General features: G+C 42.9%; 1 protein-coding gene across 1 annotated transcript; it reads left to right on the top strand.

Annotated features, from left to right (window-relative positions):
• Positions 1-3,486: 3,486 nt before the first annotated feature.
• Positions 3,487-23,464, top strand: LOC132821439 (succinate receptor 1-like). The gene is made up of 2 exons (XM_060834026.1): positions 3,487-3,652; positions 19,608-23,464. Exons 1-2 carry the CDS (start codon positions 3,650-3,652, stop codon positions 20,571-20,573), a joined length of 969 nt encoding a protein of 322 aa, XP_060690009.1. The 5' UTR covers positions 3,487-3,649; the 3' UTR covers positions 20,574-23,464.
• The last annotated feature ends 1,177 nt before the right edge of the window (positions 23,465-24,641 follow it).

Genomic DNA, 24,641 nt, shown 5'->3' with positions numbered 1-24,641 from the left:
ATTCACATCCGTGTCCTCCACCCCTTAAGAAATGTATCTCCTGTTTTATATTATCAATCAGTGTTCCTCCAACTAAAGTGCATAGCCTTACCTCACTTCTTTGCATTGAACCTCATCTGCCATTTAGACGTCCACTCCAACCAATGTGTAAATATTTTTGTCTATCAGTAAGGAACAGGAGTTGATAGGGACGTGACCCAGGAGGACGTCCTCCACCCTGCTTGCCTCTCTCTGCACTGGCTGCCTCCAAGTTCACCACTGCACTGTCTCCTGTGCAATTGTATATTTAAATGGAGGAACTCAAGAAAAGTGGCAAGTGGCACTGTGTAAATGGACAAAACTGCAAGCTGCTAAGTCCCCAGGTCCTGATGGTCTTCTTCCTTGGTCTTAAACAAAATAGCCAGTGTGATAGTTGCTATGCTCATTTTAGTTTTCAAAAGTTCCCTAGATTTGGGGAAAGGACCATTTGATTGGAAAATAATGAATGCATTTCTAAACGTATTCTAAAAGGGAATGAGATAGGAAGCTGGAAGCATTATGGTGTATATGTGCACAGATCACTGAAGGTAGTACAACAGATAGCAAGAATTGTTAATAAAACCTACAGTGTCCTCAGCTTCATTACACAGAGGACAAGAGCAGAGAGATGAATTTGAACTTGTACATTGTTAGAACTCAGCTTGAGTATTGTGTACTGTTGTACAGTCATACAATTGTAGATAAGTTCTTGATTAACGAGGGAATCAATGGTTATGGGGAGAAGGCAGGTGAATGGGGGGTTGAGAGACACATCATGCATGATCAAATGACAGAACAGGCTCAATGACCTAATCCTGCTCCTTTATCTAACGGCCTTATCAATGCCATATTATAGGATTGATGCAACTGCTTTGGAAAGAGTGCAGGAGCGAGTTAGTAGAGCCATTTACTACTAACAGAGACATCTAGCTAAACTGCTGTTATAGGACTCAACTATTATGTAAGAAATAACGAGACAGATAGAGTTCAAGGTAATCAGTCAAAGTTGCTATGGTTTTGTCAAAGAAAAATCATGTTTAACCAAATTATTAGGCTTCTCTGAAGAAGTAGCACATGCTATAGATAAAGGAGTACATATGGAGAAGATATTCATGCTTGCAAAAGAATGAGAAAGTATAGATTTAAAGTGATGTTCAAATGAAGCAAGGGTGATGTGAGAAAAAGCAGCAAGTAAGTGGGATATGAGAGGCACGGCCTGGAAATATAGTGGGGGGGCGGATTCAATTGAGCTATTCAAGTGGCCATTGGAGATTATTTGGATAGAAATGGTATGCAGGAATTTGGGGAAAAGACAAGAGATGGGAACAAGGTAATAGAATCAGTGCAGGCCCAATAGACCTCCTTCTACATCTTAATTCTGTGATTCTGTGAAAATTTACTAGATTAATACAACAGATGAGCAAACATATGAGGAATGTTTGGATACATTAGGTTTGTAATGATTGGAGTTTAAATGATTAAGAGCTGATTATTTGAAATACAATACAACTCGTTTATCCGAACATTGATTATCCAAAGTTTGGATTATCCGAACAAGAGCTCAAGGTTCCGATGGTTGGATAAACTGTGTTATCCAAACATACGATTATCCACATATTCAATTATATGAACAAAATACTCACTGCCTGTGTTTGGATAATCGAGGTTGCCCTGTATATAAAGGATCGTGAGGCATCTTGACAGAATGTATGTGGAACGGCTTTTTTGTCTTGTTGGTGGTTTTAGATCTAATATTACGGCATAAAAGTATCAATTTAGATAGAAATTAGGAGAACTTGTTTCTCAGACACTCATGAATCTTTGAAACACTCTTCCTTAAAAGGGGGTGGTGGGAGGTGGTTGCAAAACCATAGAGTTTCAGTCTCTTTGAAACAGAGGTAGACAGATTATTGTTATGACATGGGGTAAACCCTCCTGCTTAATTTAAACCAGCAACACAGAAAAGATTTATCCCGTGCAGTAATCTATGAAAATTCGAGGCCAAGAACTAGTTAAAGTAAAAGTAATAACTTTATTTCTTAAAGTATAACAGATAAGAACTAACTAACAACTATTTACAACTCCTTCCACTAACCTACCTTTTATCTTTCCCTTCTATAATACTAGTCCGATAAAACCCGCTGATTAAGATTTACCAAAAATTCAAGTTTTCAAAACCAGCCAGCTGTCAAATCTTCTGTTTGGATTTTCCTGTGTCTTCTTTCTTTTCTTCTTCTTAGGGATTATGCTTCACCGGTCACTGATCAGTAAAGATACTTTTAAGAGAGCTATTTTTCAGTTAATCTCTACAAACTGATGGTGTGGCAGTTCTCTTCCCAACTGTTCAATTTTCCCCTGTCTTATACCCCAAAGCATTGGATTGTGCTATTGGCTTTTAAGATTGTCAATATACTCAATTAAAACTTGATTGGAATTTGGTATTTTTTGGGGTATAATGTAAACTGATTGGCCCAATTCGAATCTGTTTTTGTCTTCAGGCAACCAGCTACACTAACTGCTGGACCACATGCTACATTGTATCTTGTTGAGAACACGTGGTGCTGACAGGAAGCTCTGTTAGCTTTTAACCTTCTTAAAGGTACACTACACTCACAGCTTCATAATATTATTGATAAGCAAGGGGGTGAAATGTTAGCATGGGAAGGCAGGAATGTGGGATAATCAAATCAAACATGATCTTATTACGTGCTAAAGTAGGCTTAAGGGATAGAGTGGCCTACCCCTGCTCCCTGATCGTGCAATGGCAGGTACTCTCCAGAGTCATTGACCAATATTTATCCCTCAACCAACATTGTTGGTTCTGCCACATTTGCTACATTACAACAGTAGCTGCTCATCAGATGTTTTCTCTTAATTGGCTGTAGACGGATTTCCAGAGTTGGTGGATCACCTTAAGTAACCAAGGTATGATTTTAAAACCCAAAAGAACTGCAGATGTTGTAAATCAGAAACAAAAACTAAAATTGCTGGAAAAGCTCAGCAGGTCTGGCAGCTTCTGAAGAGATAAATCAGAGTTAAAGTGACCCAGAGGAAGCAATTCTGCTGTTTCTGTTTTAGTTTCTGATTTAAAAATTTATCAGTTTGAAGTTGAAGTTATTCCTGTGCTTCTCCTTTATCTGTGTTTTTTTTAATGTTAGTTTTATTTCTTATCCAAATGCAAGGATCCTTAATGAATATCAGATTACACAGGTTAGGTTAACCAGAGTTGTTACAAGCATAATTAGAATTAGGTGGGTCAGATGGATTGAAAGGTCCAGGCTGAAAACTTTCAATATGTAGGCACTTATCTTTCACATGTTTTTAGTTCTCCTTTTTCTAAAAAACAAAACTTTAAAGCACTTCACTTCTTCCTCATAGCTCCCAACCTCATATGGAGGAAGAGCAACATAAAAAAAAGTGTGAATTTTGATTGGCTATTCCGTAGCTTCACATCAAAAGCTCAATGCACGTTCAATAGAAGGCTGATGCAGTGTGTGTGTGTGCAAAATTAATCTGTAGCTCACTTGGCAATTAGCACATTAATTGCAAAACTGTGCCATTTAAAGGAAGCTCATGTTTGTCTGGCAACATTGCAAATCTTCTCAGAGCTACAAATCTCACAGTCAGAGAGATGGTAAGTGTGTTCTTCTGTTGCATCTTTTTGGGGTTCTTTGCATTTTCATGGTACCTGCAGGAAGGTAGCAACAAAACAATATTTTGCAGGTGGGGAATGGGTGGGAGTGGGATGGGGCAGGAGGGCACAGGAGAAGCATAGAGCCAGCAATAGAGTGACCAATCTGGTATCAGAAACTTCAGTCCATTTAAACCCACCAATTGATTTGAGCACCAAATTCAAGAGCTGCATCACAGTCAGCTGAAAATGTACAAAGTAACAGCAGAATTAAGAAATCTCACAAAAATAATGATTGGAATGTGTTCATACTCTCATGATTTATCCTGGTCTCATTGCATATTTTCCCTGACATTTTCTGCACTCCTCGATGAGGTTTTATTCTGTTACAAAACATGTTCATTCTTGGGTTGTGGGCATTGCTGTGTGAATGGATTGTACTGTCTACCTCCAGTTGTCCTGACCGTGTGGTTTGCTAAACCCCTTCAGGTGTCACTTAGGAGTCAAATAGTTCAGAATAGGTTTGGATACTAAACAGGGCAGAAGTGGGTACTGCAAATGCTGGAGATTAGAGTCATGTTTAGAGTGGTGCTGGAAAAGCACAGCAAGTCAGGCAGCATCCAAGGAGCAGGAGAATCAACGTATTAGGCAAAAGCCCTTCATCAGGAATTAAAATTTGGAAACTAAATAGAGTAAGGATGGCAGGTTTGCTCCTATGAAGGGTGTTGATGATTCAGTTGGTGACAGTCTGACCACTTCAGAGTCCCTGCTACTGAAGCCCAATTATAATTTGAAAATTTTAACTCACGAGTATCAAATTTTCATGTGCTATGTTATTAGTCAAGAACAAATATGTGCTTGGTCACAGTTTGAAAATTCACCTGATCTTCAAAATCAGAGCCACCTCTTTTTAGAGCAAGAAATATTATTTAATAATTGCTGAGGAATTGTTGTCGCATCTACTTTTAACACATTTCACCATCTTGCACACTCCATCAATTTAAATCTAAAACTGGCAGCATGATTCAGGGAGAAGGTTCTGAAGGAAAGTTGGTAATAGTTCAATTACTATCTCTCAGAGTTTGGATTTGGAGATGCCGGTGTTGGACTGGGGTGTACAAAGTTAAAACTCACACAGCACCAGATTATAGCACCTGATGAAGGAGCGACGCTCCGAAAGCTAGTGTGCTTCCAATTAAACCTGTTGGACTATAACCTAGTGTTGTGTGATTTTTAACTTTGTACCTCTCAGAGCATCTGTATTTGGAGCATTTCATGCTAATTATTGCAGTGTTTGTAGACTCTGCCACTCTTTAAGCCAAAACCGTAACTTGCTTTCAGTAAAAACCAGAAAGAACTGTGGATGCTGTACATCAGAGACAAAAATATAGAAATCGCTGGAAAAGCTCAGCAGGTCTGGCAGCACCCATGGAGAGAAATCAGACTTAACATTTTGGGTTGAGTGAGCCTTCTTCAGAATAGTTCCTCAGTTCTGAGGAAAGGTCACTCGACACGAATTGCTCACTCTGACATCCCTCCACAGAGGATGAGGAGAAAGTGAGGACTGAGGATGCTGGGGATCAGAGTCGAAAAGTATGGCGCTGGAAAAGCACAGCAGGTCAGGTAGCATCTGAAGAGCAGGCGACTCGACGTTTCGAGCAGAAGCCTTTCATCAGGAATATGGGAGGGAGGGGAGGAGAAGGGGGCCGAGAGATAAATAGATGGGTGGGGGTGGAAGTGGTGGTGAGGTAGCTGAAAAGGCAATAGGAGGGTGCAGATGGAGGGTGATAGTCGATAGGTTGAGAGGAGGGTGGAGTGGATAGCTGGGAAGGAAGATGGACAGGTGTGACAGTTCAAAAGGGCAGTGTTGAGTTGGAAGGTTGGATCAGGGATTAGGTGAGGTAGGGGAGATTTGGAAACTGGTGAAGTCGATGTTGATGCCATGTGGTTGGAGGGTCCCTAGGTGTTCTTCCTCCAGATGATTTGGCCTCTATATGTCGGTGGCTAGGATTTGGCAATGGAGGAGATCTAGGACTTGCATGTCCTTGGGGGAGTGGGAGGGGAGGTTGAAACGGTTGGCCATGGGGCAGTGGGGTTGTTTGGTGCATGTGTCCCCGAGATGTTCTCTGAAATGTTCCGTGAGTTGGCATCCTGTCTCCTCAATGCAAAGGAGACCAGATCGAGAGTGACGGACACAGTAGATTAGATTACTTACAGTGTGGAAACAGGCGCTTCAGCCCAACAAGTCCACACCGACCTGCCGAAATGCAACCCACCCAGATCCATTCTGCTACATTTACCCCTTCATCTAAAACTACGGGCAATTTAGCATGGCCAATTTACCTAACCTGCACGTTTTTGGACTGTGGGAGGAAACCGGCGCACCCGAAAGAAACCCACGCAGACACAGGGAGAATGTGCAAACTCTACACAGTCAGTTGCCTGAGAAGGGAATTGAACCCAGGTCTCTGGCGCTGTGAGGCAGTAGTGCTAATCACTGTGCCGCCATGCCACCCACATAGTAGATGAGGTGTTTGAATGTGCAGAAAAATCTTTGCCAGAATGATCCTTTGGGGCCTTAGACAGAGGTGAGGGGGGAGGTGTGGATGCAAATTTTGCATCTCTTGTGGCACAAGGGAAGGTGCCGGGAGTCCTCGATGGGAGGTGTGGACCTAACGAGGGAGTTGTGAGGGGAATGGTCTCTGCAAAATGCCAATAGGGGTTGGGAGGGAAATTTTTCTTTGGTGATGGGGTCTCATTGTAGATGGTGGAAAAGGCAGAGAATGATGCTCTGTATCCAGAGATTAGCGGGGTGGAAGGTGAGGACCAGAGGGGTTATTTCTTTGTTGCGGTTAGAGGGATGGGGTTCAAGGGTGAAGGTGCAGGAAGTGGAGGAAATGTGCTGAAGGCTTTTTCTCTCCACAGATGCTGTCAGATCTGCTTAGTTTTTCCATAAATTTCTATTTGGTCTTTGTGGGTGTCGCAGGCTGGGCCAGTATTTATTGCCCCCATCCCTAATTGCCCTTCAAGACTGAGCTGACTTCTTGAACTGATGCAAGCTACCCCATTGTGGGTTGACACACAATGCCATGAGGGAGAGAATTCCAGATTTTAATCCAGCGACAGGGAGAAAACAGCAATATATTTCAAAATCAGGATGTTTAGAGGCTTGAAGGGGACCATGAAGGTTGTGGTATTCCCATGTATCTTCTGCCCTTATCTTTAAACCATTAGACAATATGACATAGGAGCAGAAATTAGGCTATTCAGCCCATCAAGTCTGCTCCATTTAATCATGGCTGATAAGTTTCTCAACCCCATTTTCCCATTTTCTCCCCAAAACACTTGATCCCTATGACAATCAAGAACCTAGCTATCTCAGTCTTAAATATACTCAATGACCTGGCCTCCACAGCCTTCTGTGGCAATGAATTCCATAGATTCACCACTCTCTGGCTGAAGAAGTTTCTCCTTATCTCCATTGTAAAAGAGCTTCCCTTTACTCTAACGCTGTGCCCTCGGGTCCTCGTCTTTCCTACCAATGGAAACATCTTCCCAACATCTGCTCTGTCCAGGCCATTCAACATCCATCTTGGTGGGAGTATTCGTGGGTTTGGAAAATGCTGCCTAAGGTTGTTGCTAGTGGCGGATTTAGTGATGGTAACACCATTGACTGTCATGGGTGGTGTTTAGGTTGTCTCTTATTGGTGATAGTCACAGCCTGGTATTTGTATGGCATGAATGTTACTTGCCACTTGTCAGTCCAAGACTGGATTTTGACCCAATCTGGGTATATTTGAACATGGACTGCTTCAGTACCTGAGAAGTCATAAATGGTGCTGAACATTGCGTAATCATCAGTGAAATATTTCCACTTCTGACCTTATGATGGAGGAAAGATCATTGAAGAAATAACTGAAGATGCTTGAGTCAAGGATACTATCCAGAGGAAATCCCACAGAGATGCCCTGGAGCTGAGATGACTGACCTCCAATAACTACAATGATTTTCCTAAGTTCCAGGTATGACATCAACCAGCAGAGAGTTTGCCCTGATACCCATTGATTTCAGGGCTCCTTGATGCCACACTCAGTTGAATGTGGCGTTGGTGTCAATGGTTGTTACTCTCACCTCACCTCTGGAATTTTAGTCTTTTGTCCATGTTTGAATCAAGGCTGTAAGAAGGTCAAGAGCTGAGTGGCCCTGACGGAACCCAAACTGGGCATCGCTGTAACCTGCTGAGCAGGTGCTCTTTAATTGCACTGTTAATGAGACCTTCCATCACTTTATTGATGATAAAGAATAGTCGGTAATTGGCTAGGCAGGATTTGTCCTGCTTTTTATGTGCAGGACATACCTGGGCAATTTTCCCTATTGTTGGGTAGATATCAGTGTTGTAACTGTACTGAAAGAGTTTGGCTAGGAGAACAGCAAGTTCTAGAGCACAAGTCTTTCGTACTATTGTCAGATAGACTTCGCAGTACCCAATGTCTCCAACCATTTCTTGATATCATGTGGAGTGAATCAAATTGGCTGAAGACTGTGATGCTGGGGACCACTGGAGAAGGCTGAGATTAATCATCCAATTGGCACTTCTGCCTGAAGATTGCTGCAAATGCTTCAGCCTTATTGCTTGCACTGAAATGCTGGGCTCTTCCACTGATGTGGATGGGGATATTTGTTGAGCCTCTTCCTCCAGTGAGTTGTTTAAATATCCACCACCATTCACAACTGGATGTGGCAAGATTTCAGAGCTTAGATCAGATCCATTGGTTATGGGATCGCTTAAATCTGTCTTTAAATTGCTGCTTATGCTGTTTAACATAGAAATAGTCTTGTTTGATATCTTCAACAATTTAACATCTCATTTTCAGGTATGCCTATTGCTGTTCCTGGCATGCCCTCCTGCACTGCCCACTGAACCAGGGTTGATCCACTGTCTCAATGGTAATGGTTGAGTGGGGAGATTTGCTGGGCCATAAGGTTACAGACCGTGCTGAAGTATAATTCTGCGAATGTCGATGGCCCACAGTTTCTTGTGGATGCCCAGTCTTGAGTTGTTGGATCTGTATGGAGTCTGTCCCATTTAGCATGGTGGAGTCTATTCTCAATGTGAAGGTGGGACTTTGATTGTCACAAAGACTGTGCGATGGTCACTCTTATTGATATTGTCCTAGACAGATGCATTGACAGCTGGCAGATTGGTAAGGATGAGATCAATAAAGATGAGGATGAAAACTTACCAATTATTCCAATGCTCTTTTTCCTATAACTCAATCAATTTGCTATCCACGTCAGTAATTTCCCATCAATTCCATAGGCTTCTACCTTAGGTAACAATCTCTTGTGTGGGACTTTATCAAAAGCCTTCAGGAAGTTCATGTAAACAGCATCAATTGAATTACCTCCATTCACCACCATTGTCACCTCTTCAAAACACTCTGAGATTTGTCCTACCCTTCATGAATTCTTGCTGATCCTTCCTGATTTAATTGAAAGTTTTCAAAGCGATCAGTTACTCTATCCAGTTGTACACTCCAACAATTTTCCCACCTCTGATGTCAGGCTAAATAGTCTATAAAAATTTAGAATACAGAGAAACAAGTTCTGAATCTAAGAAACTCTGAAAGATTATGGTCAGGCCATCAGTAATGTACACTCCTACTTCCTTTCACACTTCTAGACAGAAACCATCAGGTCCTCAGGATTGGTCCTTCTACAGTTCCATTAATTTCCCCATCATTGATGATTTACTTCAGCTAATTTTATTTAGACTCCATCCATGACCTCCTGCCAACTTGTTGTACAATTGTTATTTGGATGTGCAGTGGGCCATTTAAGACTAAGGTAAGGAGAAATTTCTTCAACCCAAGAGTAGTGAGTCTGTGGAATTCTTGCTCACAGGAAGCAGTAGAGGCCAAAATATAGAATATTTTCAAGAAGGAGTAAGTTAAAGGTCTTAGGGCTAAGGGGACCAAAGGATATGGGAACAGGTTATGGAGCCGCATGATCAGTCATGACCATATTGAATGACAAAGAATATTTGAAGGGCCAAATGGCCTACTCTTGCTCCTACTTTTTATGTTTCCATGTTTCTACTAAAGGAGGATCTTGAGCATTGTATAAGGGAAACTCTTGCAACAGTTGGTGATAGTGAGAGAAGGTAGTTGGAGACATTCAAGTTGACCCTCTCTGGGAAAGGAGGCTTTGTGGGGGATGATGACTTTGAGAAGAATGAGCAGATAGACCATGAAATACTCAACCGAACAGACTTCAGTAAATATTATAAATGCCTTTTCTTGTTAAACCTTAAATTCGCTTCATGTTTGTAATGACCTGATAACAATGGAATACAGAATCAACTTCAAGATCTTTGCACCATCCATGAGTTCAAAACCCTCATTACAATTGGGATAAAGGAAAGGAAGATCCTTAGGGGTGGTGAGGGGGTCTTGGTTAAAATGAGCTTTTGAAAATGATCCAGGTACTTATGAGCACAGGAACAGAAAGGACTGCAGGGCCTGGAATCTGTAAATGGGTAACATTTAGTCAGGATTGTGAAATCAACTTACACCACAGGATATTCCTGATCTGTGAAAAGCAGAAGTTGATGCTTAAATTTCTGTAGACTGATTGTTAAAGGGTTATTACATCATACAAAACATTTTAACATTTCTTTAGATTCCACAGTCAATAAGAATGGATAAAATGAAGAAAGATACAGCAAATTCTGAAACTCAATTCTGTTATAATCTGTTTTCTTTATTAAAGTTTCATGGTTTGTGAGTGTCATTAGCTTAGCCAACACCTACTCTCCATCCTATTTACCACTGAAATGGAAATCCAACTTTCTAAATCATAATCTGATGATAGAATAGAGTTCCAGGATTTTGACAAAATGACAGTGAAGGAATAGCAATATTGTTCCAAGTCAGAATGGTGAATGACTTTGAGGGGAATTTCACGAAGTAAAAACAATGACTGCAGATGCTGGAAACCAGATTCTGGATCAGTGGTGCTGGAAGAGCACAGCAGTTCAGGCAGCATCCAACGAGCAGCGAAATTGACGTTCAGGAATAAAGGCAGTGAACCGAAAGCATGGAGAGATAAGCTAGGGGAGGGTGGGTGTGGGGAGAGAGTAGCATAGAGTACAATGGGTGAGTGGGGGAGGAGATGAAAGTGCTAGGTCGGGGAGGAGAGGGTGGAGTGGATAGGTGGAAAAGGAACTAGGCAGGTCGGACAAGTCCAGACAAGTCATGGGGACAGTGCTGAGCTGGAAGTTTGAAACTAGGATGAGGTGGGGTAAGGGGAAATGAGGAAGCTGTTGAAGTCCACATTGATGCCCTGGGGTTGAAGTGTTCTGAGGCGGAAGATGAGGCGTTCTTCCTCCAGGCATCTGGTGGTGAGGGAGCAGCAGTGAAGGAGGCCCAGGACCTCCATGTCCTTCGCAGAGTGGGAGGGGGAGTTGAAATGTTGGGCCACGGGGCAGTGTGGTTAATTATTGCGGGTATCTCGGAGATGTTCCCTAAAGCGCTCTGCTAGGAGGCGCACAGTCTACCCAATGTAGAGGAGACCGCATCGGGAGCAATGGATACAATAAATGATAATAGTGGATGTGCAGGTAAAACTTTGATGGATGTGGAATGCTTCTTTGGGGCCTTGGATAGAGGTGAGGGAGGAGGTGTGGGCACAGGTTTTACAGTTCCTGCGGTGGCAGGGGAAAGTGCCAGGATGGGAGGGTGGGTTGTAGGGGGGCGTGGACCTGACCAGGTAGTCACGGAGGGAACGGTCTTTGTGGAAGGTGGAAAGGGGTGAGGAGAGAAATATATCCCTAGTGGTGGGGTCTTTTTGGAGGTGGCGGAAATGTCGGCGTATGATTTGGTTTATGCGAAGGTTTGTAGGGTGGAAGGTGAGCACCAGGGGCGTTCTGTCCTTGTTACGGTTGGAGGGGTGGGGTCTGAGGGCGGAGGTGTGGGATGTGGACGAGATGCGTTGGAGGGCATCTTTAACCACGTGGGAAGGGAAATTGCGGTCTCTAAAGAAGGAGGCCATCTGGTGTGTTCTATGGTGGAACAGGTCCTCCTGGGAGCAGATACAGTGGAGACGGAGGAATTGGGAATACGGGATGGCATTTCTGCAGGAGGTAGGGTGGGAAGAGGTGTAACCCAGGTAGCTATGGGAGTCGGTGGGTTTGTAAAAAATGTCAGTGTCAAGTCGGTCGTCATTAATGGAGATGGAGAGGTCCGGGAAGGAGAGGGAGGTGTCAGAGATGGTGCAGGTAAATTTAAGGTCAGGGTGGAATGTGTTGGTGAAGTTGATGAATTGCTCAACCTCCTCACGGGAGCATGAGGTGACACCAATGCAGTCATCAATGTAGCGGAGGAAGAGGTGGGGAGTGGTGCCGGTGTAATTACAGAAGATCAACTGTCCTACGTAGCCAACAAAGAGACAGGCATAGCTGGGGCCCATACGTGTGCCCATGGCTACCCCTTTGGTCTGGAGGATGTGGGAGGATTCAAAGGAGAAATTGTTAAGGGTGAGGACCTGTTCAGCCAGACGAATTAGAGTGTCGGTGGAAGGGACGTCTGGAGAGAAAAAAAGGGAGGGCTTGGAGGCCCTGGTCATGGCGGATGGAGGTGTAGAGGGATTGGATATCCATGGTGAAGATGAGGCATTGGTACCCGGGGTAACGGAAGTCTTGGAGGAGGTGAAGGGCGTGGGTGGTGTCTTGAATGTATGTGGGGAGCTCCTGGACTAGGAGGGATAGGACAGTGTCGAGGTAGGTAGAGATGAGTTCAGTGGGGCAGGAGCATGTTGAGACAATGGGTCGGCCAGGGTGGTCAGGCTTATGGATCTTGGGAAGGAGGTAGAACCGGGCAGTGCGGGGTTCCCGGACTATGAGGTTGGAAGCTGTGGGTGGGAGATCTCCTGAGGTGATGAGGTTCTGTATGGTCTGGGAGATGATGGTTTGGTGATGGGGGGTGGGGTCATGGTCGACGGGGCAGTAGGAAGAAGTGTCCTCGAGTTGGCGTTTAGCTTCAGCGGTGTAGAAGTCAGTGCGCCAGACTACCACTGCGACCCTTTATCCGCTGGCTTAATGGTGAGGTTGGCATTGGAGCAGAGGGATTGGAGGGCTGCGCGTTGTCAGGGTGAGAGGTTGGAGTGGGGGAGGTGGGTAGACAGGTTGAGGCGGTTAATGTCCCGGCGGCAGTTGGAAATGAAGAGGTCGAGGGCAGGTAATAGGCCAGCGCAGGGCGTCCAGGTGGATGCAGTGTGTTGGAGGTGGGCAAAGGGGTCCTCGGAAGGTGGACAGGAGTCCTGATTGTGAAAGTAAGCTCGGAGGCGGAGGCGACGGAAGAATTGTTCAACGTCACGGCGTGTATTAAATTCATTGATGCGTGGACGGAGGGGGATGAAGGAGAGTCCTTTGCTGAGGACTGATCCATCCTCTCCTCCCTGACCTATCACCTTCATCTCCTCCCCCACTCACCCATTGTACTCTATGCTACTCTCTCCCCACCCCCACCCTCCCCTAGCTTATCTCTCCATGCTTTCGGCTCAATGCCTTTATTCCTGATGAAGGGCTTTTGCCCGAACGTCGATTTCGCTGCTCGTTGGATGCTGCCTGAACTGCTGTGCTCTTCCAGCACCACTGATCCAGAATTGTGGGGAATTTGCCGATGAGGGTATTCCAATGCATCAGCTGACTTTGTCTTTCCAGGTGGTAGAGATTACAGATTTGGGAGGTGCTGTTAAAAAAGACTTGGTGACGTGCTGCAGTTCATTTTGTGGATAGTGTACACTGCTACTACTGTCTGTTGGTAATGAAGGGTGTGATAAAGTGTCTTAATTGATGGATGAGGTGCCAATCAGATAGGCTGCCTCATTCTCGATGGTGATTAGCTTCTTGAGTGTGTATAAGGCCGCATCCAGATAAGTGGCGATTATTCCCTTTACACTCCTGACTTGAGTCTTGTAGATGGTGGATAGGCTTTGGGGAGACAGATAATGAGTTACTCACCACAGAATTCCTAGCCTATTGTTGTAATGCAAGTGTTTGTTTTGTTTTATTTAGTTGTGGGACATGAGCATTGCTAACTGGCCAGCATTTCTACTAACCATCCCTATTTGCCCTTGAGAAGTTGGTGGTAAGCTGCTTCTTGAACCACTACAATACATGTGTCCTGGGTTGATCCACAATACCATTAGGGTAGGAATTCCAGGATTTTAACACAGGTTGGTCAAAATGACTGCTCTAGTTTGGTTTCCAGTCAATGGTAAACTCCCATAATGTTGATAGTGGGGATTCAACGATGGTTGAAAGCCATGGGACGATGGTTAGATCCTTCTTGTTGGAGATGGTGAAGGAAGATTGACTGAGGGACTCCTTTACTGCCATCCTCTGGGAGAAACACAACCTTTGGAAAATGGGAAGTGAAGCAGCATTGTTGGTTTCCAGCAATCAATGATCACAGCTCAGCTTTCTACCTCTCAGAGATCGATGAATGTTCCTTGGAAGTGAAAATTTACATCATATATAAACCTGCAGAACTCTATGCTGATGCCCTGGCAAAGAAAATGAACAGAAGGTTATTGGTGCAAAGGGAACAAATTCAATTGCAATCCATGACAAACAAAGTTCCTTAATGTTTAACCATGAAGGAGCAAGAGGTCCCATGAGCTCCAATACGGCTCAGCATCACAACTGGCTAACACTCCTGGATTGTTCACATGTTCATACATTGTCACTTCTCTCTCAGTCAGCTTTCATTCTTTAATCAGCAAATATTCCTGCATTGCAACAGCTTGTTTATGAAGGAGTTGGGTTATTGAAAAGTTTGTACTCACTGGATTTTGGGGAAGCAGTCTAACCCACTACCTGTATCATATACATCGTCATGTGTATGAACACAAGTGTTTCCCTCTTTTGGTTAATGAGATTGCAACCATGAAAATGCTTCCTCTAGGCTGGGGTGTCAATGAGTATTCAAGGAACTAATGCATGCAAAATAGGTTCCAACAATGAAGAAAGTCTGGCCCACTTGAAAATTTCTGAGATGGTAATAGCAAAACAATCTTGCCATCAAGAAACAATAACTGGATCAATAAGAGTAATCACTGCCCAATCCACATGGAGACAAAGTTCCATCTTCACATCGAGGATGCCTTCCATCATGTTGTGTGGCATTAATACTATGCCAGATGGAATAGACATTGACCAGATCTATGAAATCAAGACTGGGCATCCAGGAGGTGCTGTAGACCATCATCATCAACTAAATCATAATCCAACACCAACTATTAGCTCACAGTCTGGCATATCCCCACTCTACCAATGCTATTAAGCCAAGGGATCAACCCTGATTCAATGAAGAATCCAGGAGGGCATGCTAGGAGCTGCACCAGTCATACCCAAAAGGAAGGTGTCAAACTCGTGAAAGTACAATACAGGTGAATGTGCCAAACAGCATAAGCAACAAATGATAGACAGAGCCAAGCAATTCCACAACCAATAGCTCTTCGGTCCTACCAGATCTAGGAGTGAATGGTGTGCGAAATTAACCAACTCACTGGAGGAGTGGGCTCCACAAACATTGGAGGACCTAAGCACATCAGTGCAAAAGGTATCGCTGAAGCATTCTCAACAAACGCCAGCCAGAAATGTTGAGTGGATGGTCCATCTCAGCCTGCTGCAGTGGTCCCTAGGGCATCAACAAATACCAGGCTTCAGCCAATTCGATTCACTCCACGTGATATTTGGAAGCACCAGGAACTGCCATGACTATAGGTCCAGACACCATTCCAACAATAAGGCTGAAGATCTGTGCTGCATCCATATCCAAGCCACTCCAGTTTAGCTATTCCATTGTCATCTACCAAACACATAGAGAATTGCCCTAGAATGTCATGTACGCAAAGGAAAGGCAAATTCAACCCAACCAATGAGTGCCCCATCAGTCTACTCTCAATCTTCAGTAAATTGGTAGAAGGGGTTATTGACAGTGTTATCATATTGCAGCTGTTCATCAATAATCTGCACACCAACACCGGATTTGGGTTTTGCCAGGGCCACTCATCTCCTAGCCTTATTGTAGCCTTGATCGAAACATTGAAAGTCACCTTGATATGAAGGTGACTTTCGACTGCATATGGCATCATGGAGCCTGACCAAATCTAGAGACAATGAGGATCAGGAAGTGGGGGTGGAGAATCTTTCCACTGGTTGGAGTCTACCTGGCACATAGGTGGTTGACGGAGGTCAGTCATCTCAGCCCCTGGATATCTCTGCAGAATTCCTCAGAGTAATGTCATGGCCCAAACATACTTCAGCTGCTTCATCAATGACCTTCCCTCCATCATAAGTTCTGAAGTGGAGATGTTTGCTGAGGATTGACAATGCTCAGCACCAGTCACAAAGCTTCAGGTATTGAAGCAGTTTATGCCTAAATGCAGTAAGCTCTGCACAATATCCAGGTTTGGGCGGACAAATAACAAACAATATTCGGACTACCCAAAATAACCTGACAGTCATAGAGTCAAACAGACCCTTTAGTCCAACTTGTCCATATTGACCGAGTTTTCAAAAGTAAACTAGTCTCATTTATTTGCCTGCTAAACATTGCTCTTTGATATTCAATTTTATTACAATTGCCGAAACAGGGTTACTGTTCGCTAGAAACTAAACTGAACTAGCCACCTAAACACTGTGAAAAGCACAGAGAACACTGAAGGGACTCATCAGATCTGGCAGTACCTGAGGAGAGAGGAGCAGAGTTAATGCTTTAGGTCCGGTATGACTCTCCTTCTGAACTGAGGTCAGTTCAGAAGAAGAGCATTAACTCAGTTTCTTTGTCCACAGATGCTGCCAGATCTGCTGAGATTGGCTGGCATTCTCTTTGTTTGAGATTTCCAACATCGTCAGCATTTTCTCTTTACGTTAGAAATGCTGCAGCAAATAACTTACTTCCTGACGCCCCAAAGTCTATCCACCATCTACAAGATACAAGTGTAATGGAATATTCCTCACTTGTCTGTGCGGGTATATTTAAGAAGTTTGACACCATCTAGAACAAGCTGCTTGACTTGCAGCAATTAAACGATATGCAGATGGTCCAACTAGGGAGCGAGCTGTACTTGTACGAGCCTGGCCAGGTGATTGAAGTTTCAATGGGGAAGCATTTTGGGAAACCCTAAGTTTTAAGACAGTTATAGATAAGGATAAGACTAGTTCTCGGGTGAAAGTATTGAATTGGGGAAATATTAATGACAAATGTATTATGGGCTGGACGAGAGAAATTTGTTGGAGGGGGCATTTTTGTTTTGAGGGCGAACCCGCATCTCGCATGTGGGAGTCTTTTAAAGACCAGTTGACCAGAGTTCAGGACCAGCATGCTTCTGCGGGGCTGAAAGATAAAGAGGCAAGATTCAAGACCCTGGATGATAAAAGATATTGACAGTTTAATCAAAATGCAAAAGGAATCAAATGTAAGTTATAGGAAACTGAAATCCGACAAGGCCATTGTAGAATGTGAAGGAAGCAGGAAAATACATACCCAAAGAACTAGGAGAGCTAAACAGAGCCATGGAATGCCCTGGGTCAGTAGAACTGAGCAGAATTCCAAAGGTATTTTATGTGTATCTTGGAAGCAATGGCGTAGCTAGGGAAGGAAAAGGTCCACTCAAGGACAAGGAATAGAATTTCTTCCTGGAGCCAAAGAGGTGGTTGAGGTCCAAGCATCAGCACTCAGTAAGGACAAGGCTGTGTATGATGATAAGATTGGATGGACAAAGTTAAAACTCCCACAAAACCAGGTTATAGTCCAACAGGTTTAATTGGAAGCACACTAGCTTTCGGAGCGTCGCTCCTTCATCAGGTGGTAGTGGAGGGCTCAATCCTAACACACAGAATTTATAGCAAAAATTTACAGAGTGATGTAACTGAAATTATACATTGAAAAATTGATTGTCTGTTAGGCCTTTCATAGAATACTGTGATAGTTTAACTTCTTTCATGTAAATCACAAAACCTTTTTTAAAAAGTTGCATTCTTGGGTTAGCTGTTAACAATGGTGATAGCTAGACAATATGTTGAAAGTGTTGGCCCCCTGTGTTCTCTGTCTATGCCATGATGTTTAGATTGATTCTAATTGAAAAAGTCAGATAATGGAGTTTTACATGAATTCATGCAGTTTTTGAGCATCTCCAAATCAAGATTGGATGTGGTATGTTGATATTCAAGGGCCTTTTGGTTTTAGGAAGGAGGAGGTCTTGGGTGCCTTTGAAAACCATTAAGATAAATAAATCCCCAAGGCCTGATGAGACCTCTCCCAGGATACTGAGGAAGGCAAAGGAGGAAATTGCTGGGGCCTTTACAGAGACCTCTTTATCCATTATAGCCACAGCCAAAGTCCCTGAAGATAGAATAGCCAATGTTGTTCCTTTGCTTAAGGGCAACAGGGTAAATCCTGGAACCTTTAGATTGGTGAGCTTTACGTCAGTGGTAGGGAAATTAGTAGAGAAGATTCTTAGGGGCAGGATTTACTCACCTTTCAAAAAGAATGGATTTATTTGAGATAGTTTAGCTTTATATGGGAAAGGTCTTGTCTCACAAATTAAATTGAGCTTTTTGAGTAAGTGATGAAGATGATTGATGAGGGTAGGAAAGTGGATACATGGACTTCAGTAGAGCATTTAACAATGTCCTTCATGGTAGGCTGGTGCAGAAGATTAACCCACTGTGGATCGCATATAACTTAATTAGTTGGATACAAAATTGGATACAATTTTACCAAGACCTATTAGATAGCCACTTCCAAACATATGATCACTTCCATCTGAAAGGACAAGGGTAGCAGGTATACGAGAACATCACAACCTGTAGGTTGCCCTCTAAGCCATTCACAATCCCAACTTTGAATTACATCACTGTCTGTTCACTCCAGCTAGGTCAAAATTCCAGAATTCCTTTCTGAACAGTAGTTTTGGTCTACCTTTCCCTAATAACTGACAATTGTTCAAAAGGACAGCTCTCTAGCATTATCTCACGGGCAACTACGAATGGATCATAAATGCTGACCCAGTCAGCAAAGCCAACAATCCACGAATGAATGAAAAGAAAATAAATTGAACTTTTACCTTGGGCCTGCCCTTGCAAATACACTGTACTCCATGTAGCCGTAAAAGTTCCACCCAACGTGCTGATTCAGGATCAAAATTAAACCTGAAGGTTAACATTGTCTGATATTATGAGAACATTTGAATCTATCTTTAAATGTTTGGTTGGAGAAGCCATTAAATGAAAGCTCCCTTATAGTCAGCCTGACTGTAAGCTGATGGTCCGATGAACAACATCAGAGGAGTCCCAGTTAATGATGTCCCAGCCAATATTTAATCATGAAGCAACCTTACTAAAAAAAAAGCAAATTCTCTGACTACCATGACGTTGACAACTGTGAGACTTGGTAGTGCCTTATTTATCACAGACATGTGGTTTTCTCTCAGTAGTACATGGGCGGTTGATTTAGTCAGATGGCTGGATGATTGGTTTGCAATGCAGAATCATACCAACATCACTGACAGCATTTTACATCCGTTGAGTTCTGTGGAAGGGTCACGTAACCTGAAACATTACCTCTGATTTCTCTCTACAGATGAGCTTTTCCAGCAACTTCTGTTTTTATTTGTATTTGAGGTTACTATGAAGGAATCCCTTTCTCCATCTCTCCCCTGAGGTGGCATGTCCTTCAGGTTAAACCACCACTCACTCTCTAATGTGGCAGCAGCCCTATCGTCTAGTAAGACTACAGTGATTGTATCTTATTAGGAGTCACAGATTAGATGTCACACCAACTATCCACTGAGTCAACAGTGATGCCTTAAGCATCAGTTCTTCAATGTGTTTAATTGTGCACCTTCATGTTCCTCTTTAAGCTAATTTTTTTTTGTTTTTAATTTCTAGGAGACGAACGAGACTTGCACGGACATTAATTCTCACGTGGAAAAATATTACCTCACAACAATGTACTCCATTGTGTTCATTGTGGGACTCATAGGGAATCTGACTGTGATAAGTGGTTATGTCTTCTGCTTAAAGAAATGGAAGTGCAGTAACATCTATCTCTTCTCCCTCTCTGTCACAGATCTTTTTCTTATTTGCACCCTTCCAATGTTTGTAATCCAGTATGCAAATGACAGTGAATGGTTCTACGGTGACATATGGTGTAAGTTTAATCGGTATTTCCTCAACTGTAACCTCTACTTGAGTGTCCTCTATCTGACCTGCATCAGTATTGATCGATATCTGCTGGTGAGAAACCCAACAAATCTCTATCGGTTCCAGGAAAAGCAGACCGCTATCATGATCTGTTTCCTCTTGTGGATCTTTGTCACGATAGAGCTGGTGCCTATGTTCACCTTCATTGGACCCAAGAACATCACGGACAATGATGATCTGGCTGTAGTATGTGTTGACTATGCCAGTTCGGGGAATGCTGGAGACAGCCTGGTTTACAGTATGTTCCTCACCATTGTTGATTTCATTGTCCCGCTCTGCATTATGGGGTATTGCTCCACTAAAACAGCAAAGTGCTTAAGGGAGATCAAGGCACAGAGACGCAGCACAATTAAGCTTGAGAAGCCCCATCGCCTCGTGGTATTAGCAGTAGTCATTTTCTTGGGGCTCTTCACTCCTTATCATGTCATGCGCAATATCCGCATTGCCTCTAGATTGGGGAAGAAGACATGCACCTACAGGGGGATAAAAGCTGGTTATGCCATCACAAGGCCGATTGCCTACCTCAGCTCTGCTATTAATCCCATTTTCTACTTCATGCTGGGTGACCGATTTAGAGAGACCCTCCTCAGCAAGTTGCCATTCGTTGGCCAAAGGCTGACGCCAGAGACATCAAGCAGGGATAAATACTGAATTGAGAGCATGACGCCAACTAATTAAGAGCCATTTTATTCTCGGCCTTCTATTCTTCTGGAGCGCAGCTGAATCATAACTGCAGTGGTTTGGACATCAGCATTTTGAGTCACATATTTTCTTTAGCTTGAGTTGAACTTTCTTGAAATTCTCACTTGTATCAAAAAGAGTTGTTTGGGAAGCTTTAACCTGCTGTTGCTATATTCCCAAACTGAAGATTGGTAGTACCAGCTTTAGAGATCCAGAATTAGCCATTGGTTAACCAATACTCTTGGATTACTCTCTCTGCACTGACGAAAGCAAGGTCCCGGAGTATGGGTCCTGGATCCATTAGTCAGAGCTGGGGCGTCAGTAACACATTATTGAGAGGTGATGGTCTTGTTATATTGTGGATAGACAATTAATTCAGAGACCCAAGTCTTGGAACCTGTGTTCAAATCTTGCCATGGTAGATGGTGGAATTTGAATTCAATAAAAAATCTGGAATTAAAAGTCTAACAATGACAGTGAAGCCATGGCTGATAGCCAGAAAAACCCATCCCTGTAATTTAGGGAAGAGAATCTCCTAAGTTATTCTGTCCTACACATCGCTCCAGACCTACAGCAATTAGTTCTTAACTTCCCTGTGAAGCAGGCGAGCAAGTCATTTTGTTGTCAATCCACCACCACCTTATCATGGACAACCATGGATGGGCAATAAATATTGGCCCAGCCAGTGAGTCCCACAAGCAAAACAAAAAAGACACCGCTGCGAGTAAGAACATCCTTGGAGTTGGGATTGTTTGTAGGTCTGGATGAGGTTGCAGGACAGAGAAGAGCAGCATCCTGGATGGATCTGAAAACAAGGATGAGAATTTTGAATCAGGACATTGGCAGATTGCAGGTTAACATAACAATTTCAGGATTAGGGAATGAATGGGACTCGATATGAGTATGGACAGCACCATTTCATTGAGCTCTGGTTTACGCTTTCCATTATCCAACAGCTAAGAGATATTGTAACATGGAAACGAGCACTCACGCAAAAGCAAAATACTGTGGATGCTGGAAATTTGAAATGAAAACAGAAATTGCCGGAGAAGCTCAGAGGGACTGACAACATCTGTAGACAGAGAAGCAGAAAGGATACTCTTTCACTAGAGAAGGTTTGTAAGAAGTTTACCAGGATGTTGCCAGGTAGAGAAGGTTTGAGTTATGAAGGAAGGTTGAATAGACTGAGATTACTTTTGCTGGAGTGCAAGAAGTTGAGAGGTGACCTTATTGAGGTTTATAAAATCATGAGGGGCATGGATAGGGTTGCTGGTAGTTGTTTATTCCCCAGGTTGGGGGAACTTTAAGACTGGATGGCATATTTTTAAGGTGAGAGGAGAGAGATTTACAAAGACATGAGGGGCATACTCTTAACACAGAGGGTGGTTTGTGTGTAGAATGAACCAGAGAAAATGGTGGATGCAGGCACACTTACAACACTTAAAAGACACTTAGGTCAGTACATGAATTGAAAAGATTTGGGGGGATATGGTCCAGAAGCAGGCAGGTGAGATTAGTTTAGTTTGGGATTATGTTCAGTGTGGACAGGTTGGAATGAAGGGTCTGTTTCCATGCTGTATGAACTTATAACTCTATGACTAGTCTGGAAGAGAGTCATAGCGGACTCAAAATACAACTCTCCACAGCATTTGTCAAATCTGTTAAGTCTCTCCAGCATGTTCTGTTTTTATTTGGAAGCAAATACTGTTCATTCATTGCACTTTCCTGTCTTCACCTCAACATAACATTCTGAAAATATGGAAGTCTGAGGGCAATACCTGATGGTAAGAATTTCTCACTCTGAAATTGTCACTCAACCAGATTGACATACCCCGATGAGGAATGGAGGAACGAATATTTAAGTCTCTCGACTGCACTCAGTTCCCCATCCCAACCCAGATTCTGATCAGCACCTGTCAATCAAACAAAAGTATGTCACACAGTTTTCACTATAAATAAAGAAACAAGGGTGAAGTCAAGTCCCATCCTGAAAAACCAACAGCTGAGTTAAAGAGCTTGGAAGGCAAAACAGGGATGATCAGGAAAATATCTTTGCTGAGGGAGAGCAATAGAAACAGAAATTGCTGGAAAAGCACAGCAGATCTGGCAGCATCTGTGGAGTGAAAGCAGAGTTGACTTTCCTTTTCCAATGAACCTTCCTCAGAATGCTGGCAGGCTGAGTCAGGTCTGAGGAGTGGTCAGTTGACCGGAAATGTTAACTGATTTCTCTTCACAGCTGCAGCCAGACCTGTTGAGCTTTTCCAGCAATTTCTGGTTTTGTTTCTGGTTTCTAGCATCTGCAGTTCTTTTGGTTCTGAAGGAGAGCAACATGTTTGTGAGAAGTGAGGAAATGTTCTCTGTGGACTTAGGAAAGAAAGAATCGATAGGACACAATGTAATGAAGATTGATTTGGACAGTAAGAAAGCGGAAGAGGGAAAGAATGTGCAGAATGGTTCAAGGAAGGCTTATATTGGCCAAATCAGCAACTGATAAAATCAGCAATAATTTGTTATTAATCCATTATGATATTTTAAAGTAATGAACTTGCTTATTTAAAGCTGTCAAGCATTGTCTAGCCATTAGTCACAACCGTTGGCATTGAATTAGGCAAGAAGTCATCTTGTTTACACTGATTAATGTCCACAGTTTCCACTTATTCTGATCTAATAGAGGCAAGGTGCATGTACTCCCTAGAGATTTATGTCTCAGGAAGAACATCACTGCACTGACATTAGCAAGACCAAGCAGCACACCATATCATTTGCAGAACTTTTATTGCTTGTGTTTATGTTTTCCTACAGATAATTTGATTAAGATAATCATGATAACTGCTCTGCTGCTTGAATAAAGATGTGCATTTCATGTGAACACCAGCATATCATGATAACAAATTTGTGTTTAAAAGTTCTCTATTTCTCTATTAATTTTGTTTATTATGTAAAAATATTTCTTTTGAGTGAATGCTGTTGAGTGAATATTAAAAACAAGTTCACAGAAATCAATCCTGATCCATTTCTTTGACTATATTGCTTTGTTGAAGTACTTAGATATTAAAAACACCAATAAATAGCTCCATAAGAAGTATGAGCCATGAACCTGGCCTTCTACTGAACAAGATGGCTGATCTTCTTCCTTAACTCCAATTCCTCACAAAATCCCCACATCATAAACCTCCTTCATATCCAAAACTTCATTGCTCTTTGTCCTGAATAGACTCTACAATTAGGCAGCTTCAACTTTCAAAGCTGAGATGTTTCACGATTTCGAGCCATTTAAACAATAAATTTCTCCCCATCTCAAGTCAAAATGGCTGACTCTATATTATGTGGCTGTCACCCCATGCTCTAGACTGCCCAGCTGCATTTCATTAATATAGAGTTATAGAGACATTGAGATGTACAGCACAGAAACAGACCCTTCAAGCCAACTCATCCATGCTGACTCAATATCCTATATAAATCTAGTCCCACTTACCAGCACTTGGTTCATATCCCTCTAAACCCTTCCTATTCATAGACCCATCCAAATGCCTTTTAAATGCTGTAATTGTGCTCACCTCCACCAACTCTTCTGGCAGCTCATTCCATGCAGACATCATCCTCTGCATGAAAAAATTACCCCTTGGGACCATTTAAAGTCTTTCCCCTCTCACCTTAAACCTATGTTCTCTAGTTTTGGACTCACCTACCCCGGGGAACAGTCCTTGACTATTCACCCTAGCCATGCCCCTAGTGATTTTATAAACCTCTATCAGGTCACTTCGCAGCCTCCGATGTTATAGCTTTCATAGAGTCATAGAGATGTACAGCATGGAAACAGACCCTTCAATCCAACCTGTCCATGCCGACCTGATATCCAAAGCCAATCTAGTTCTACCTGACAGCACCCGGCCCATATCCCTCCAAACCCTTCCTATTCATATACCTATCCAAATGCATCTTAAATGTTGCAATTGTACCAGCCTCCACCACATCCTCTGGCAGCTCATTCCATACATGTACCACCCTCTGCATGAAAAGTTGCCCACTTAGGTCTCT

Source organism: Hemiscyllium ocellatum, chromosome 13 (genome assembly GCF_020745735.1).
Source record: "Hemiscyllium ocellatum isolate sHemOce1 chromosome 13, sHemOce1.pat.X.cur, whole genome shotgun sequence".
Taxonomy (NCBI): domain Eukaryota; kingdom Metazoa; phylum Chordata; class Chondrichthyes; order Orectolobiformes; family Hemiscylliidae; genus Hemiscyllium; species Hemiscyllium ocellatum.
The sequence above is the reverse complement of the archived record's forward strand: the minus strand, read 5'-3'. Positions and strand labels throughout refer to the sequence as shown.